Source organism: Mytilus californianus, unplaced genomic scaffold, assembly GCF_021869535.1.
Source record: "Mytilus californianus isolate M0D057914Y unplaced genomic scaffold, xbMytCali1.0.p SCAF_1, whole genome shotgun sequence".
NCBI lineage: Eukaryota > Metazoa > Mollusca > Bivalvia > Mytilida > Mytilidae > Mytilus > Mytilus californianus.
The window spans coordinates 90,541,096-90,560,651 of NW_026262581.1; the positions used below are offsets into that span (position 1 = coordinate 90,541,096).

Sequence of the window (19,556 nt, forward strand, 5' to 3'; positions counted from 1 at the left end):
TTTTTTGTTGTTCATGAACTATTTAATTTGTTCTGAATAACATTTAATTGATAATAAAGAACATTAGGCAACTTATGGCAACCTACATGTGTAGTGAAGTAAAGATGTGATATCATCCTTTTAAGTATCGAAATAAGCAATACTGTACTACATTTTATGTTGTATCGATAGTCAACTCAAAATCATATCAATTATAGATATTATAAAGGTGCACATCATCATAAACCATTATGAAATGATAAATTTAACTTGTTAAGTTGTAGTAATTGCCAGATTTATTATTAATATCTATATTTCAGGCCTATGTCACTTTCTTAAAAGCAAATTCTAAATGTCATTATGACCTAGGGATTAACTTTCACAGCTGCATTCAAACAGATGAGATATCTATAAAAACCCTTGAAATAAATTGCAATATATATTAATTTTGGTGCAGAGATATTTATGTTGAGAATTTAGGTTAAGTTGTCAAATAGGAAAATACCGATTTTGGATTGTATTCTGATGTCGTTTGTAAACTACCAGGGGTTCTCCTTATTGTAAATTTTTCATATCATTATCAGATAAGGTATTGATGTTTTCTTTGGTCTCTCATTTCTAACTATTCAAATCTTAAAGTATTCGTACGAGTTTTGGCATGGCAGTGCGTTGCATTCCTTGTGTGTATATTTTAATTTCTAGTCTTTCCATTTCTGTAGCTGTTAATGAATGTGGAAAGGGAGTTAATTTTTGTGATCTTGGAATGCATTTACTATGGACAGGGTGCAAGAGTCCTTGTGTAGGGATAAGAAAAAGGGAAACTCTAATGTGCTGTCAACAAAACAAGCAAACTTCTTTAAGTAGAAACGATTGTTTAAAAATGTGTAACAAGACATTACAAGACATAGTGGAGGAAAGACCTTGTGCACAAAGGTGTAAGCATGGTACTTACGACAATAAACAAATATGTCATTGTCAACAGGGATATGGTGGTCAATGCTGTGAAACAGGTATACATTGTAAAAAAGTAACTTTATTGAATAGAAAAAAATGAATAATTTATTAAACGTTAACTATTAGTGATAAAATTTTACTCGAACTTCATGTATGTTTTGTAATACTAAATACTAAAATCAATTGCATTCACAGCATTAATGTTATCAACAACCAAATGTCGCAAATTTGTTCAGTTACAATTAGTTTTGACAAATAGTTCTTGTATATCTCTTTTTGTGCAATTTTCTAATAACTGTATTTTTTCTTATTTTTTGCCAGGACTACATATGTATGTGTGTATTCATTGTACAGGATTTTTGGAAATATTTCGTGCCTTTTTGTAAACGTAGTATTTTACAAGCCAAGAAAAGAAACGATACAAGTCAATGCTTTTACCATTAATAATGCAATTGGTACACGGTACTCGATTGAAAAAAATGAAAAATAGGTCTTGTTTTCTAATCAGAGCCATTGATTTCAGTAAAAACGAAAAATGCTATACACGTGATTATTTTGTTAAAAGAAAAGAAATCCCACAAAATTTCAGAAACCGATTTTTGAACTTTAAACTTGTAGCATAGACATGGTCTGAATAAAATTTTAAAATCGTTCGCAGATATTTTGATACTTTATTTTCATCTCCGAAATACAGTGTCAATTCTAGTTATCCTTTTCCACAAAATAAATTTGACGTCTTTGTTCAATAACACGGTAATTTCTCTCTTTCCGATTCGGTCTGATTTTTAGAAATATATGCAAACACTTTGCAGGTGCCTGTTGTTCCTCCTTGAATTTGTTGCCCCTATATACTAGTCAAGTAACGTCTAGAGAGGTAACAGCATATAAGGAAATTAAACTTAAGATGTGAGCAGCGCACATACATGTACAAAATGTATTATTAAGTTTTTGAAATATAAATCAGCTGATGTGGAGGATTTAATATGTTGTATATATTCTTTTAAACTATTATATTGGCCGGTATGTTTTGAAAAAATGAAAAAGATTTCTAGGTCAGTAACGTTCCTGTTGAACTGTATGTCTCCGTGGGTACTATATGTCCAGTAGCAAGTACGTTAGTATTGGCATGATTCACATGATATATTTTGACTTCATTTTTCTATTGCTGTTCTTAGTCTTAATATCACAATGAAGCTTTCAACGCGGATCAAAAGCTCGCATCTCACTGCAACTTAATACCGTCACTAGCAATCAAAATTATGGTTTAAGCGGAGTTATTTCATTGATGTCGAAGACTGTTTCTTGAAAAATACTGGGAAGGGATTAACAAAATTAATATTCATTATAGGCCAAGAAATCCGAAATTTATTCATAATTCATCCTATAGTTTGACTGTACAGTACATAATCAATACAAACCTTCAGTCAAGTACTTGGCACACGAAGATATTTGTGAGAGAACCCGACAGGAAATCTTTTTATGAAAAAGATAACTATTTAAAGTTACTGAATGATATGCAAACGAAAGAGAAATGAAGAAGTACACATAGGAGATGTTACCTCAAAAATAAATACTTAATGTTAAAATTTGAAAGTGTGCACCTCTAGAAGATGAAACTTTTTACGGCCTTCATATAAAGAGATAACGTAACGTTAAGGAAAGGAAGTATTATTATAGTATATCAATTCATGACAGAAATTCCCTACACGCACTTGTAAAAGCCAAAGATCATTGCTGTTCTTCATCACATGGTTACAGAGAGGGTTGTGAGGCCCTACTGGGTTTGTTGTTAATAACTGTCTTATGATTTGGGCCTACCACCTTTGGTCTCAATCTATCAGTTGACAAACGAGTCGTATTTATATTGAAGTCTCCCTCAAACGTTTATTTTACATCGTTGTAAGATGATCAAAGTCTGAAATCAATTCAATTATGTTTTTTATAGAGAGGTGAAGTTTCGCACATTCCATGCAATGTTTTACTTTATGAACTTCAAATTGTTTAAAAAAATATATATAGCTTATTCTGATTTCTTATAGAAATGGACAGAAATTGGTGACTTCACTAAATTATTAAAATAAAAACGAATGTGAATCGTTCAATATAGACAAATAGCAAAAATGCTAAGAAGTTCACATTACCCCTTCTCAACCAAAAAAAAAATGACATGGTTATATTATTTTAGTTTTTTGAGGCAATACTCTTCGAATGAATATTTCATATTCCCCAGGTCAGTGCGGATTGTGTACTATGAAAATAAGGAGCTACAGTATGATTGGGAATGAGACAACTATCCACAAGAAACAAAATGAATGGATGTCAGCCAATCTGATTAAAATTCAAATCTATATTAACTCGCATGCTCGTACATATATGTATAATGAAATCGGAGATCTATATTTTAATTAGATTGGATGTAAGCAACTATGGGTCATCGTATGGCCTTAAAAAATTTGCAAAAATCCTGAACCGTAAAGTAAGCTATAAAAGGCCCCGACATGACAAAGTATAAAACAATTCTGGCTAATGCGAAAACCTAGACAGTTTAAGTTTTAAAGCCGTCTTTGTATGTGTCCTAATTTCATTTTAAATGTGCTTTCTTAATATTGTAAAAATCAATTTGGAGAGGACAATGATATTAGTTATCATAGTTGTTTAGAAAATTCAATACACTCCAGTAAATGGGGTACACTTCTTAATGGTTGAACAGTTAACATTTTATCTCTGTCATACTGTTTTTGGAAACTTTCGTTCGGTTTCTTAGAATTTTGTATAAAATATCCTTAAGCTCTTCTCTTTAAACGACATTTTCTCATTGAAAACGTGAGGAATAAAGTGAGCATTGTCATGACTATTTTGACTTGTGTTTTATTTAGGAATAAATCCTCGGATTTATGCTTCAATGACCAACACGACCGTTGCCACATATGGAGAAGGAACTGCTTACCCTTTCAAAGCACATGAGTTCTCCCCAGGTTTTAGGTGGGGTGTGTGTTGCTAAGTCTTTAGTACTCTGTGTAGTGTTTTATGGACATGTTCGTGTTTTCTTCGTTTATCGGTTTTAGCCTTGGTGTAGGCATTTTTTCTTCGACTTTTGAATTTTGAATGTCGCTTTGGTATCTTCCTCTTCTTTTTTTATATTCAGAAAAGTTTTGATTATAAGTTTATTTCATTATGAAGTAAATAAAAATAGTCTTAATATAATTATCTTAACATATATATATATATTGCGTCTTTTTACTCGGATGACTTTAAGGAGGTCATCCGAAGTAATGCTATGACAGTTTCTGAGTGCTCTTTTAACCACGCCTTACAGCGTAATACTTATTTGTAATCAACATGTTTTGTCTTGAGAAATATATATCAGTAACAATCATGAATATCATAATAATGAACAGGTACCTAGATAAGATGTGTCATCCTAGTACCCATAATGCACGCGGATGAATTTATAAGAATTATGTATAACAATATGACGGAAGTAATTATACAGAGTTATCAACCTTGTGAATTATACAAACTAGTTTTGTTACATTTAAATCCAGTTTCCAAGAGTTGTAGTACAGTCAGGATTTTACTTCGTCAAAATTATCTCCCCATTACGCCAGCTAATTTTTATAATCGTAAAAATGGAAGCCATTGTAGTGATGACGCGCTGTCAATTTAGCTCTTGAAAACCGATAAATATATCCACATAGCATAATTACGATCCTTATATGCAAGTTGTATTTTAAAAGATAAAAGCATCTACTATCTATTTAGCATCATTTAATGCACTTTTATGCAGCTGATCAACTTAAAACTTTTATCTGATCGGTTGTCAGGTGGAATTTTCGAAAGTTCAAAAATATTAAAAAAAATTCTAACTAAATATTTCGTGGAAGGGCAGACTAAACATTTTCAGAGGTTGAAGACTAATTATCCTAGATAACACACACAAAAAATGAAGTTTTTTTTGAAGATATGCATTTTTAAGATCCAACTGAAAAGTCTGTCGTCAAGTACTTTTAGTAAAAATTTGTTATTCGAACACATCTATTGTGCTGTTATGACTCACTAGAAAGGTATTTCACTTGACCCATATATTTTATTTTTTAGTACTGTAAATTTTTAATGTTATTATATCAACCTAGAGCCTCAAAATATAAAATTAATAGAATCTGAAGCGAGGTCATGTATGAAATATTTTTCTTTTATACGTTTTCAAGTCATAAAAGTCAACTCAAACACGCCTAAACAAAAAAAAAGGTGTACTCGACTTTCTCTTTTTGATGAAATTATTGCCCATTTTCGGGTTTTTTTTCCAAAAAACTGTCGCAGGGGCCAGAGATGCTAATTGCTGCTTTAAAAGGGTCAATCTGTTATCTTTCTTTGGAATTTTTTTCGGCGGAATTCATGCTTATGCACAAAAAAGATCCAACTGTATTTGCACCGATCACAATCGACTGTTTTGTTAAAAAATTTTCTATTATTTAAAAGTTTACAAATATCTCGAAGCTCCATACTATAATTCATGTAAAAACACGTATGTAAGATGCATAAAATCCTAAATTATGCACCTTTATTAAACTTTTAAAGCCCATAGAAACAGATGTAAACAATTAAAATATACCAATTTTGCTTTTTTACCTTCTCTAACAAAGAGTTCCATTTCTTTTGTTTAATTTCAACTGGGTTTCCGCCTGTAGTAAATCACGACTTGTTTCAATTATATTTATTTATCACTAATATCACGATGCCGTATTGGTCATACTAGAATAACAAAAGAGTATCTTCTAGAATATGAAGATGAACCACAATGTATACCTTGCAACTGAAAGTATACTATTAAACATGTTTTAATTAATTGTATTGACTTTGCTGATATTGGTAGGAAGCATTTTAATGTCAATAATATGTATGATTTATTTGATAGTGTTCCAATTACAAATATTGTTTCATTCTTAAAAGAAGTTGGAATATATTATAAAATATAAAAAAGTTGTATAAATTTAAAATGATTTTAATTTTTATCACGTTATCTTAGTGTTGAATTTTATTTGTAAATAAGCAATTTTGCTTTAGACTTGAGTTTTAGTATATTGAAGGACATTTTGTCTGATTTAAAAAAAAATACTTTAAATTGTAAAAATATTTGAATTAGCTCTCGCCGCGATATAGCATTTTTGCGCTAAGGCGGCGTAAGGCAAACACCAATCAATCAATCACTCACTGATATCACTCTCTTAATTTATCAGCATTATATACTCTCATTTCATGATTGTACATACATGTAATTAATATCTGTTTATTAGCATATGATATACACAATACACAGAGTACAATACACAGCTTGTTTATAATATCATTTTATAGAAGGAATGTTTGATAACATAAATAAAATAATTTCAAGTAAACGTTAAGAAAACAGAAGTAAAGCAGTATCACTTTCCTTATTTTGTTTTTGTCAAATGCTAGTAAGGATTAACAGGGGCGGATCAAAAATTTTGCTGGGGTCGTCCGCACAAACGAACTTTCAAAACATTTCAATTGTTTAGTTGATATTAAGGTCATTATAAGTAGTAACAAAACAAATGGTAACACATGGTTTACAAAATTGATTTTAATAATTTTATTTTTCTCTGGTCGCCTCGTGGTCTTTTTGTAGCGTGCCCCGAGATGAAAAATATGAAACAATTCAATTGAGAAAACTAACGGCCCTAATGTATAACAAAATAATTTGCGAAAAACAAATATAACAGACACAAACCAACGAAAACAACTGAACTTGTTAGTTTTTTTCATTTTTGCAATTTAAAAATTAGATTTTTTAGTTTTTATTCAAAACATGTTATTTCACTTTTTCTTGAGACTTAACCATGAAATGAAGTAAAACTATGTTACTGCAATCAAACATTTTCAGTTTCATGTAATTGAATGTAGACATTTTGGCATATAACCAGAGCTACCATTATTAAGTTTTGACGTGAGGAATAAATTGCCCTAAATTATCTGCCCTTTGTTATTTTTATGAGACACTAAGCAATACTAATTCTATTCGGCTCGATTCTTTTCTACATTATGATAAATACCAACTTAAATGCAAGTTTATCATAAGGATTGGAGAGATACTTCAATTTTAAATTAAATCGTTCAGTAGAACGAAAAAAGGAACTGATAATAATAGACAAATGTACTAATCACTCAGATAAATAAAAGTATAAAATGTAATAAAGTGATGCGAAATGTAAGTTTGAAGAAAAATGTCATTTTGATGAACATAGCATTAGGAGTGAATTAGAAAAAGCATGCACAGAATTATGTAAGTAATACCCTTCAATGTAATAATCTGCTTGGATTTCGTATGTATGCATATAGTAGAATTTTTTAGACATCCTCACTTGTTCAAGCTTTGTAAATTATTATAAAACTCACTGAACACAATGTCATATTCTCTGACTTAGTTTATATTAGTTTTAGATCATGAGTTCAATAGCTTGCTATGGATTTTATGTTTAAAATTTGATGTTACACTTTCGGGACTGAAAAGATTTAAACTTTATTCTGTTTACTTTCTCAAATTGACACACATTGGTAATCTTAAACATCATAAATACTTATCTGAGTCGTTCAATACAGAAAATAGGATATTCACAGATTATATTTACTGTTTTACAAACTGTTGTGAACCAAAAAAGAAACGAAGAGTAGAAAATAATGAACAGTTTTAAAAAAACATAATAGTTCGAAAATATGCAAGTCCCTGTCTTACTGATGCCATTTATTAACTATCCTTTCGATATCATGTTTTGGCATTATACGTCTTGCTTTCCTCATACTGTTTATGAAGCATTTACACTGAATCACCTGTGTACTGATTACTACTTTAGTCTGGGAAACATGGCTTTATCATAAATCAGGGAGTTGGTTTTCTCGTTTGAAATGTTTTACATGTCATGTCGGGACCATTTAAAGCTTACTATATGGTATGGGTTTTGCCCATTGTTGAAGGCCGTTCGACGACTATAGTTGCTGACTTTTATTTCATTTAGTCAAGTGGATAGTTGTATATTTATAAATCGTACCATATCTTATTTTTATATTATTTTGACATACCTTTCAGATACTACGAGTACTCTTAGATCGGTACTTTGTCTTTTGTCTTTTTTTTATTTGTCTTTTTTGTGCTAGGTGTCGATCTGATGAGTCATTTACTTTTCAACTGATTTTAAGCTTGTTCTACTGTTGTGCTGTTACACCACTATTACAGGTTGGCGAAATGTTGAGCGCTCGCAAACATGTTTAACCATGATATTTTCTTTTATGACTGTCCTAAATCAGAAGCCTTAAATCAGCGCTAATATTTTGTTTCCGTGTGTCAATTTGTTATTCGTTTATGGTTTTAGCGTATTACCTTGTGTTGCTTTTCTACTTTGAATTATTTCATCTTGTCGTGTTAAAACCCTTTGCGGGAAGGGTTTAGCTCATTGTTGAATGTCATACGATGACCTGCAGTATTCTTTCATCATTCACGTCCTTTGGTCTCTAGTGGCCAGGTGTTTCATTAGTTATCATACCACATCTCCTTATTTTTATAAACAGTCTCACAGGAGTCTGAATCGCTTGTTTGACAAAATATGTCAAATCAAAATTCACTTAATAATTGGGATACGCTTTTTTAATTTGTGAACCAAAAGACTAGATAAACTAGATGTGACTGAAAAGCTATTAAAAACATAATCGTTCGACAAAGATAGTCGCACTGATTACACTAAGAAACTAGAGACTCTTATGAGCCTGCAAAGCTCGTCTTACAAACATATGTCATAATAGAATTAACGTAAAAAAGAGGATAAAATACAAGTCCCTACCTCCTAAAATATTTGGCAATTTCAAAAACGTGTTTTATAATACAGACACACGGTGAAGTTACGAGAATCTGGTGGAATTTTATTAAAGGTTCAATTAAAAACAATATGAACTTCTGTGTTGACATGAATTATCATTGATATGGTCATAATTATAAATTTACTGTTTACAAAACTTTACATTTTTGAAATACTAAGGCTTTTCTACCTCAGGAATAGATTACATTAGCTGTATTTGGCAAAACTTTTAGGAATTTTTGGTCCTCAATGCTCTTCAACTTCGTCATTTATTTGGCCTTTTTAAATTTTTTTTTATTCGAGCGTCACTGATGAGTCTTGTGTAGACGAAACGCGCGTCTGGCGCAAATACAAAATTTCAATCCTGGTATCTATGATGAGTTTATTATGAACATTAATCCGTTAGAAAAAAGGGTCGGACCATTATCAGCTTTGGGGGAGCTAGGATTTTAAAGTTGAAGGTTCACTTTTTTATCGAAAAAAAGATTAAATGGCTATGAATATTTGCTTTTATGTAAGAAAAAGGCTGTAAATCCTCCACTAAGAAAGAACTCTTTGCCTTTTTTGCTATTAAATACATAGACATTCTGTTGTTGCCTTTTTAAGTTGAGTATCAAAATGCAAGGAACGATGTCCATGTATCTTAAAAACATAAAATTAAGATTTATTCAATATAAGCAGAAAATGTCAATGTTATACAAATATTTTAACATGCTACAGAGTCCAGCCCAGCAAATGCCTTCAAGAACTTTTGGGTAAAGATATTGCATAAACTGACATTGCAATACAGCGTGGTATTTCTGACTGATCGGGGTTTTTTTTGTGTTTAATTACGAGCTTTTGGATAATAAAAACGCAACAGGTAACAAAAATGAGTGAGTTTTGATTGAAAAGGGGTGGACTTTTCCCATCTGGCCGTAGAACCAACTCTACAGAGAGGGTCACTGCTATGAGGGATGCATAAATACGCAGCCAAATACGATCGGAATGGGGGCGTTAAATTCGATGACACATCTACGGACAGTACACGTTCTCTGTACGTTATAGAATTTTTACATGGAAATGTTTGATTGTTCCGTTTATGGTCGGTTGCGAGGCAACATTACTGTTCCTATTCAATACACTCGTTTTCCATTGCAGCCAACATTTTCAACTCCAAATCCCTGTCGTAGAATTTAGTAAAAAAAACCTACGTATCAGATTTATTTTTAATTCGTTCTTGTCTCAAATATGCCTCTCATTTTTACCACTGCACGTTAAGTAAACAACCATCATTAACCAATACCCAATAGGTAGGCATTTCAGCCCAATCGAAATTATTTAGCTTATATATTTTAAATATTAGATGTCAGTTATTTTTTATCATTATATAATTTAGAATGCAATATGCATTTATAAAGAACCTTCAGAATCTTTACTGTTTCCAGATTTTGATGAATGCATGTCTTCTCCGTGTAAACATGGGTCCTGCAAAGATCAGGTGAATAGTTATTCATGCACTTGTAAGGCCGGATTTACAGGACAAAATTGTGAAATTGGTAAGATATGCTATTTTCACTTAAGAACAGAATAAAATATATTCTAAAAAAGAAATACATAAATCTTGAAACTTGTCAAGATCCGGAGAGAATTTAAACCTTAATATATGGACGCTTGTCAATCGTTGATAACTTTTAAATTTCTTTCCATAATAAATATATAAGTCTAACGTTTTGTGCAACGAAACTAACGATACTCATCTCCTCATTATCATGCACTTTTCCGTTTTAGAATGACGCGCAATGAATTCAAAACCTCATAAAATACAAAGAATTGCTTTTCTCTCTAACAAACTGACACAATGTTCTATCGCTGACAAAAATAACGTTTACAAATACAGAGATCAAATATGTCTTAATCAAGTTACAAATATATAACATTTCACGTTTTAGATATCAATGAATGCAAATCATCTCCTTGTCACCAAGGTACTTGCCAAGATAATATCAATGGGTATTCCTGCACATGTAATCCTGGATACACGGGCACTGACTGTGAGCTGGGTAAGTAGTTGCTGTCGTAGAATTTCTATTTGACCCTTATCAAAGTCAAATATGTCAAATTTAATTTCCAGATAAACTACATATATCAAAAAGTACGGATTTCTGCATTTTGGTACTGTAAAATATCATAGTTAATAAGGCCTGGATATTTGAAGTCAAAAAGCTGTGATATGAAATTTTTCGAAGAGCTGTCTATAGTAGTCAACGCTTCTGTGCTGGCATGAATTACTAGTACTTCTTTTATCTGTTAATTAACAAGCTATTAATCAGATGTTAAAGTATTTCAAACATTAAGTTCTTTCTACGTTTGGCAAATATAGTCTTAGTCACATAGACACACAGGAACCTTTTTTAAATTTTTTTTTCAGTGCTCCTCAACATCGTTATTGATTTGGCCTTACAACTGTTTTGATTTATTCAATTCCCTCAGTTTTTGTGTGTTACCTTGATTTGTTTCCTACATCTTCTTATTTATATCGGTATACTAATGTTTCCGCAATGTATTCTGGGTTTAAGGCAGGGCTGTTTTTCTCCGTTATGGTAAAAATAGCGGTGACCATAGCGAAATGATAAACTTTTTTGTCGATTTTATGCCAAAAATTTATAATTTTTTTTCAAAGGAAAATACGCCTTCCACCCCATCTGATTCCGTCACTGTCATAGATTGCGATAAAGTCCACACTTTTGAAAGCAACAACAGAAATTATTAATGCCATAGAAGAACTAATATTTCAGAACCCAACCACACTGTTTGTATTCAAAGTAGGAACCACAATCAGTGACATTTTGTGGGATATGAGATTATTTCAAGGATAAGAAGAATCTTACAAAATTCTGTTTGTGATGTTTGATGGAAGGGTATATATAGCTTCATTCATTGTGAGATTTTCTAAAGTTGCTATCATGAGTTCGATATCCATTCTTATGCACATTTCTGTTTTAGCACGACACACAATGATTTGAAGAACTCATGTATACAATTCAAAAAAGTATTTGTTTCTCAATCAAACTGACACAATGAAAATAACATTTAACAAATACAGAGATCATAGATGTCTAAATCAAGTTAGAAATATATAACATTTCACGTTTTAGATATAAATGAATGCAAATCATCTCCTTGTCACCAAGGCACTTGCCAAGATAATATCAATGGGTATTCCTGCACATGTAGTTCTGGATACACGGGCACTGACTGTGAGATAGGTAAGTAATTGCTGTCGTATAATTTCAATTAGACCAACATCAAAGTCAAAATATGTCAACTTTAATTTTCAGCTAAACTACATATATCAAAAAGTACGGATTTCTGCATGTTGGTATTGTAAAATATCAGCTGCGAGGCACAGCATGAAGCTTTTAGTGATCGCATTGAACTAATTTGTTAATAAGGCCAGGACATTTGAAGTCAAAAAGCCGTAACATGCAATTGTATTTAGGACTGTGTATAGTAGTCAGTGCTAATGTTCTGAATTAAATTACTAGTACGTCATGTTCTGTTAATCAATTATTAATAAGATGTTTAAATTATTTCAAACATTAAGTTTTTTCTACTACTGGCATATATAGTCCTAGTCACATCGACAAATTGACATCTTTTTGAAATTTTTGGTTTTCACTGCTCTTGAACTTCGTTATTGATTTGGCCTTTCAATTGTTTTGATTCATTCGATTTCCTCAGTTTTTGTGTGTAACTTTGATTTGTTTGTATCTCCTTAACTAGTTTATGAGATTTGAACATCGGTATACTACTGTTGCCTTAATGTATTCAGGGTTTGAGGCAGGTCAGTTATTCTCCGCAATGGTAAAAATAGCGGGGAGCATAGCGAAGTGATTTTGGTTTTATGCCGATTTGATGCCAAAAAAATACAGTTTTCTTTCAAAGGGATTACGCCCTGTACGCCCTACCGGATTCCGTGACTGTCATTGATTGCACTAAAGTCAACACATTTTAAAGCAACAACAGAAATTAATAAATTTTTTTACCGATTCTATGCTAAAAAATGATAGTTTCTTTCAAAGGGAAATACGCCCGTCCCATCTGAATCCAGCACTAATTGATTGCGATAAAGTTTACACATTTTGAAGCAACAGCAGAAATTATTAATGCCACAGTAGAAGAAATATTTCAGAAGTCATCCAGACTGTTTGGTTGCAAAGTAGGAAACCACAATGAGAGATATACATTGTATACGTAGCGCAGTAATGTTACCGGGGGTAGTAACCATCTTTCTCTTAAATTCGAAAAATAATACTAAACCCTCACTAAAGGTAAAACCCCAAGCCAAAATACTCGCCACCCCTTCAAAGTTGATGGATCCACCGCTGAATTAAGGATGTAGGACTATTTCAAGAATAAGATGTAACTTACAAAATTCTGTTTGGGATGTTTGATGTAAGGATATATATAGCTTCAATCTTTGCGAGATCTTCTATAGTTGCTATCAGGAGTTTAATCTCCATTCTCATGCACATTTCTGTTTAAGCATGACACGCAATGAATGGAAGAACTCGTACAATACAGGAAATTCTTTCTTTTTCAATCAATCTGATACAATGTTCTATCATTGAAATAAAAATAACATTTAACAAATACAGATATCATAGATATCTAAATCAAGTTTAAAATATACAACATTTCACGTTTTAGATATAAATGAATGCAATTCATCTCCTTGTCACCAAGGTACTTGCCAAGATAATATCAATGGATATTCCTGCACATGTAATCCTGGGTACACGGGCACTGATTGTGAGCTGGGTAAGAAATTGCTGTCGTATAATTTCAATTAGACCATTATCTAAGGTATATGTCAAAACTTTGATTTTCAGCTAAACTGCATACATCAAAAAGTGCGGATTTCTGCAAATTTGTACTGTAAATATTATCTGCGAGGCACAACATGAAGCTTTTAGTGATCGCAGTGAACAAAGATACTTATTGTGTCGAGGGCAGCTAGTATTTTAAAATTTCAATGATATGACGAAATTTCTAAAAATTCGATTAGTCGGTTGTATTTGTGTGTTTTTTACAAAAGACTGGTAGGGACATTTCGTTGATAAAATTTCTCAGTTCAAAGTTGAAATTTCTCAATCATTAACAGAACGGGTCATTGTTAATAAGGCCGGGATATTCAAAAAGCCATGATATGCAATTGTATGACGAGCTGCGTATAGTAGTCAGCGCTTCTGTGGTGCAAGAATTACTAGACGTGTAATACTAATATATATACTCGACGCTGAGGTTGACAAATTAGACTTTAAATGCGGGTATCGTATCAAAACACAAAAGTGATTTCAGATTTAAATTACCTGTGAATCAATTGAATCTTGTGTTTAAACTGCATAGTACTGATGTCCACGTATATTTGTTCCTTATAAGTCGTCCCTTTGATCTCTTTATTATGGAGATTTCATTATAGATATTCATTATGGAACAAAAAGTCTGTAACAATAATTCCGTTAGGAATAAAAATGATGAATCCCATAATATTTCTTCTTTTGGAATACTAGCAGCAGGAGGCAAGAGTTTTATAGATTCTATAAAATCTAGAAGAAAAGAAAGAGACGGAAAGACGAGAAAAAGAAGTAATAGATGAGAGAAACAACCCTACCCCCCCCCTTCCCCCGCTAACGACGGACCATTTAACTTAAAGGGGTGTTTACCCGAGATCAGAACTTTTGGACGGGTTGTTAACAATGCAGAACTGACTTATTTTATAATAGGATGACGGAAGTCCAGCGGGCGGACGTACAGGCGAGCGGGAGAAGAGGGTACCCGTTTTGAGTAATAAACTCATAACGTAGGAGCTTCTGCCGCGGTATTTATATACATAGGAAATGTGCAACTCCTTTATGGATTCATTTTGGATATAGTTTGCTTTTTTTTGGAAGGTTGAACCTTCGTGAATGTTTGGCAATTGTACATCATGCATATGACCAACATGACACCTCTATAGCCTGGCTTGCCCTTATTAGATATTGGGAATGATTTTATAATATTATAATCTGTTAATGCCTACTCAGGAAATACTTAATTTCCTTTTTTTTATTTCCATGTAAAATGTTACTGGTTCGACCCAACGAAATGAAAATCTTTGGAAAAAGACATCCTTTAAATATTCAAGCAAAGTTTCAAAACATTTCGAATTGTAGTTTTGAGGTCTGAAATTGTCTTACCCGTTTGGCCAGTCTTTCAAACAGTCCGAAAAGCCTTAGGCATGGTGTTTCGCGTAACGCGTACGGGGGACATGGAAATACCGGGCGTCCGTCCGTGAACGTCCGTCCGGTCTTGTTAGCGCTCTCACGGGTACAATTCTTGCCATATTTTTATAAAACTTATACTATAGGTTATTATCAGCAATATCTCGGACAAGTTCTATGATCGTTGCCGATCGACTTTTTTTAAAAGAGTTATGCCTCTTGGAAATATTAAATTTATGGAAAATGGCTTCGTTAGCGCTCTTACGGGTACGATTCTTGCCAGATTTTTATAAAACTTATACGATAGGTTAATGTCAGCAATATCTTGGACAAGTTCTATAATGGTGGACGATCGACTTTTTAAAAAAGAGTTATGCCCCTTGTAAATATAAAATATGTGCAACGCGGGGGACATTGGAACTCTGTTCTTCTATTTATATTGTATTTATATTGTGTCCTAGATCACGAGGGGGGTTTTTAACAACATTGACTACCCATGAGGGTCTTGGACGGTCATAGATCAAACTTATTCGTTCAGTGTATATTTACTTGTTTTTATGCCCCACCTATGATAGTAGAGGGGCATTATGTTTTTTGATCTGTGCGTCCGTTCGTCCGTCCGTTCATCCGTCCGTCCGTCTGTCCCGCCTCAGGACAAAGTTTTTGGTCAAGGTAGTTTTTGATGAAGTTGAAGTCCAATCAACTTGAAACTTAGTACACATGTTTCCTATGATATGATTTTTCTAATTCTAATGCCAAATTAGAGTTTTGACCCTTAATTTAACGGTCCACTGAACATAGAAAATGATAGTGCGAGTGGAGCATCCGTGTACTATGGACACATTCTTGTTGTGTATATGTCCTTTTGATCGAGTTAAGCCATCCCAATTGATATTTTATTGTGTGTCTTTTTTTGTTGTAAAGTTACACCACAGTCGCAGATTAGGTGAAGGTTGGCGCCTGTTAAAACGTTTAAACTCGCTGCAATTTTATGCACCTGTCCTTAATCAGGAGCCTGTTGTTCAGTGATTGTCGTTTGTTGGTGTGGTTCAAAAGTGTTTCTCGTTTTCTCATTTTTTATATTGATTAGACCGTTGGTTTTCCTGTTTGAATTGTTTTACACTAGTCATTTTGGGGGGCTTTATAGCTTGCTGTTCGGTGTGAGCTAAGGCTACGTGTTGAAGGCAGTATTTCGACCTATAATTGTTTACTTTTTACACATTGTGACTTGAATGGATAGTTGTCTCATTGGCACTCATATCACATCTTCTTATTTCTATTAAGATACCGATTCTTTGTGAAATCTATACACTAAATACTTCTAAGTCGACCGTAGAAAAACTGCAACAACTATGTAGCTGGTTGCATAAAATGCCTACAGCGTTAGGGCCAATTAACGGGCACAATTTTATTCCAGATACCGGCATTGCATACACACGCAGGTTTTTGTTGACAATATATTGGAATCATATACATTATTTTTGTAAAATTCACATGCAGTATTTTTCCAGGACAACAGGATGATGTTCAAAAGTTTAATTTACTGCCTTCAATTGACCAGTAATGGAATTAGATTTCCCTAAGGATTTAGTTAATAAAAAATACCGCATGTCGTTCTCCGCTCGTTACCCTCTATAGACGTCATAAACTGAGAGCTACATGTAGATCAAAAAGAATATAATGTAAAAAACGAACTTGCGATTATCGTTCGGGTGTCGGGTATATGTGGAACTCGCTATTAGGCGCTTAAAAACTTTTAAAGTCAGTGGAAGCCTATGGAGACATCAGAAAAAAAAATCAACTAGACCAGACTGTGGAGCTTTGTGCGGGTTTAGTAGAAATTGATTGATTGTTGTTTGTTGTCCGTCCAGTGACAAATGTTTTATGCATTTTCAGGACGATGTAACAGTAATTATTATAAAAAAAATCAAACTGGCTTGTTATGGGATTTTTTATCAGATCTAGAAGTGCATAGATATAAGAAGAAGTGGTATACCTGAATTACCATCAACCCCCTCCCCTGCTTACACGTACACCTTTCCCGCCCTATAATCGTAAGCAATGATATCAGAAAATAATCATTCTAAATTAATATAATCTTAAATGAACCTAGAAGTGTGTAGGATACATGGTTAACATCACGCAAATTGAATTTGACCGGTTTAAATCAATAATCAATGTTTTGACACAGTCCCCACATTTAAAGTCTAATTTGTCAACCTCAGCGTCGAGTATATACCTTTTTGTAACACGTCTACTAGTACATCATTGTCTGTCAAATATTAATACGATGTTAAAATTATTCCAAACATTAAGTTCTGTCTACACCTGACAAACATAGTCCTAGTCACATCGACACATTGACATCTTTTTGAAATATAGTATTTTTTTTTATTAGTTGTTAAAATAATTCCAAAAAAATGTATATTGTTTTTTTAATCAAAAAAGAATTTTTTCTTTCTAGCCGATTGTAACCGGAGAAAGCAGTGACTGTGAAAATGTCAACAATTACATTTGTATCCAATATCCTGTTTCTAAGAAAAAAATACGGCCTTGTTTATATGCAATACTATAAATACGGTATAATATCTTGTGGGTGTAATTATTTCAAAAATAAGAAGTATCTTACAAAGTTCTGTTTGGGATGTTTGATATATAGAGGATATCATTTGGCTTTTTCAATATCACATCCGTATTAACCCGAGACTCCAATATAATCCCAAGAGCTCTGCTCGAGGGATTATATTGGTTGAGGGTTGATACGGTGTGTGATATTGAAAAAGCCATATCATATACACTTTATTATAAACATATACCTCACGTAGATGTTTTTTATGTGACATGACTTCATACAGATAAGGATGTTTGAAATGACGTCATACAGATTAGAGGTTTGATAAAGCCTTTGCAACAGTGACTGCAATCGATGACGTGACATCATACAGATTAAAGGTGTGATATAGCCTTTGCAACCGTGCTGATATCGATATCATCACGGGTGGCTGATACAACCCGCTTGCCCATGATTGTATTACACATACAATTTATCTGTATTTACTACTAAGTACATAATAAAAGGATATATAAAGCTTCATTCTTTGAGAGATCTTCTATAGTTGCTATCAGGAGTTCAGTCTCCATTCTCATGCACATTTCTGTTTTAGCATGACACACAATCATTTGAAGAACTCATACAATACAGACATGCTTTCTCTTACCATCAAACTGACAAAATGTTCTATCATTGAAATAAAAGTAATATTTAAGTAATACAGAGATCATGTATGTCTAAATTAAGTTACAAATATATAACATTTCACGTTTCAGATATAAAAGAATGCAATTCATCTCCTTGTCATCAAGGTACTTGCCAAGATAATATCAATGGGTATTCCTGTACATGTAATCCTGGATACACGGGCACTGACTGTGAGCTGGGTAAGTGCTGTCGTAGAATTTCAATTAGAGCCGTATCTAAGTTATATGTTTTAATTTTTATTTCCAGCTAAACTGCATATATCAAAAAGTACGGATTTCTGCATATTGTTACTGTTAAATGTCAGCTGCGAGGCACAACATGAAGCTTTTCGTGATCGCAGTGAAGTAAATTACCAATTCTGTCTATAGCAGCTAGTATTTTAAATTGTCAATGATATGACGAAATCAAAAAATTCGAAAGACTCGTAGGGACATTTCGTTGATAAAATTTCCCAGTTCAAAGTTGACATTTCTCAATTATTAACAGACCGGGTTATTGCTAATAAGGCCGGGGTATTTGAAGTCAAAAAGCCATGATAGCAATTTGATGAAGAGCTGTGTATTGTAGTCAGCGCTTCTGTGCTGGCATGAATTACTAGTACGTCATTTTCTATTAACTAACTATTAATAAGAGGTTAAAACTATCATAAAACATATTCTTTCTACCTTTTTGAAATGTTTGGTTTTCACTGGTCCTCAACTTCTTTATTGATTTGGCCTTTCAATTGTTTTGATTCATTCGATTTCCTCAGTTTTTGTGTGTAACTTTGATTTGTTTGTATCTTCTTAACTAGTTTATGAGATTTGAACATCGGTGGACTACTGTTGCCTTAATGTATTCAGGGTTTGAGGCATGTCTGTTATTCTCCGTAGTGGTAAAAATAGCGGGGAGCATAGCGAAGTGATTTTGAATAATGTCATCATAGATGGAGTTTGTTTTGCCGATTTTGTGCCAAAAATTAGAATTTTATCTTAAAGGGAAATACGCCCTGTACGCCAAAAACTCGTCATTGTTAATTGTTAATGATTGCGATAAAGTCCACACTTTTTAAAGAAACAACAAAAATATTGATGCCACAGTAAAAAGAATATTTCAGGACTCAACCAAATTGTTGTATGCAAAATAGGGGACCACAATGACTGACATACATTGAACACGTAGCGTCTACAAAAGACTCATCCGTGACGCTCGAATAAAAAAGTCAAAAGGCCAAATAAGTACGAAGCTGAAGAGCATTGAGGACCCAACATTCCG

General features: G+C 32.9%; 1 protein-coding gene across 1 annotated transcript in view; it reads left to right on the top strand.

Annotated features, from left to right (window-relative positions):
* Positions 1–9,669: 9,669 nt before the first annotated feature.
* LOC127738334 (fibropellin-1-like) overlaps positions 9,670–19,556 on the top strand; it is a 34,548-nt gene continuing 24,661 nt past the window's right edge. Inside the window, exons 1-6 of the mRNA XM_052249536.1 lie at positions 9,670–9,673; positions 10,226–10,336; positions 10,730–10,840; positions 11,936–12,046; positions 13,491–13,601; positions 18,371–18,481. Of these exons, the coding sequence (XP_052105496.1) occupies positions 9,670–9,673; positions 10,226–10,336; positions 10,730–10,840; positions 11,936–12,046; positions 13,491–13,601; positions 18,371–18,481 (559 nt within the window). The remainder of the gene's footprint in view (positions 9,674–10,225; positions 10,337–10,729; positions 10,841–11,935; positions 12,047–13,490; positions 13,602–18,370; positions 18,482–19,556) is intronic.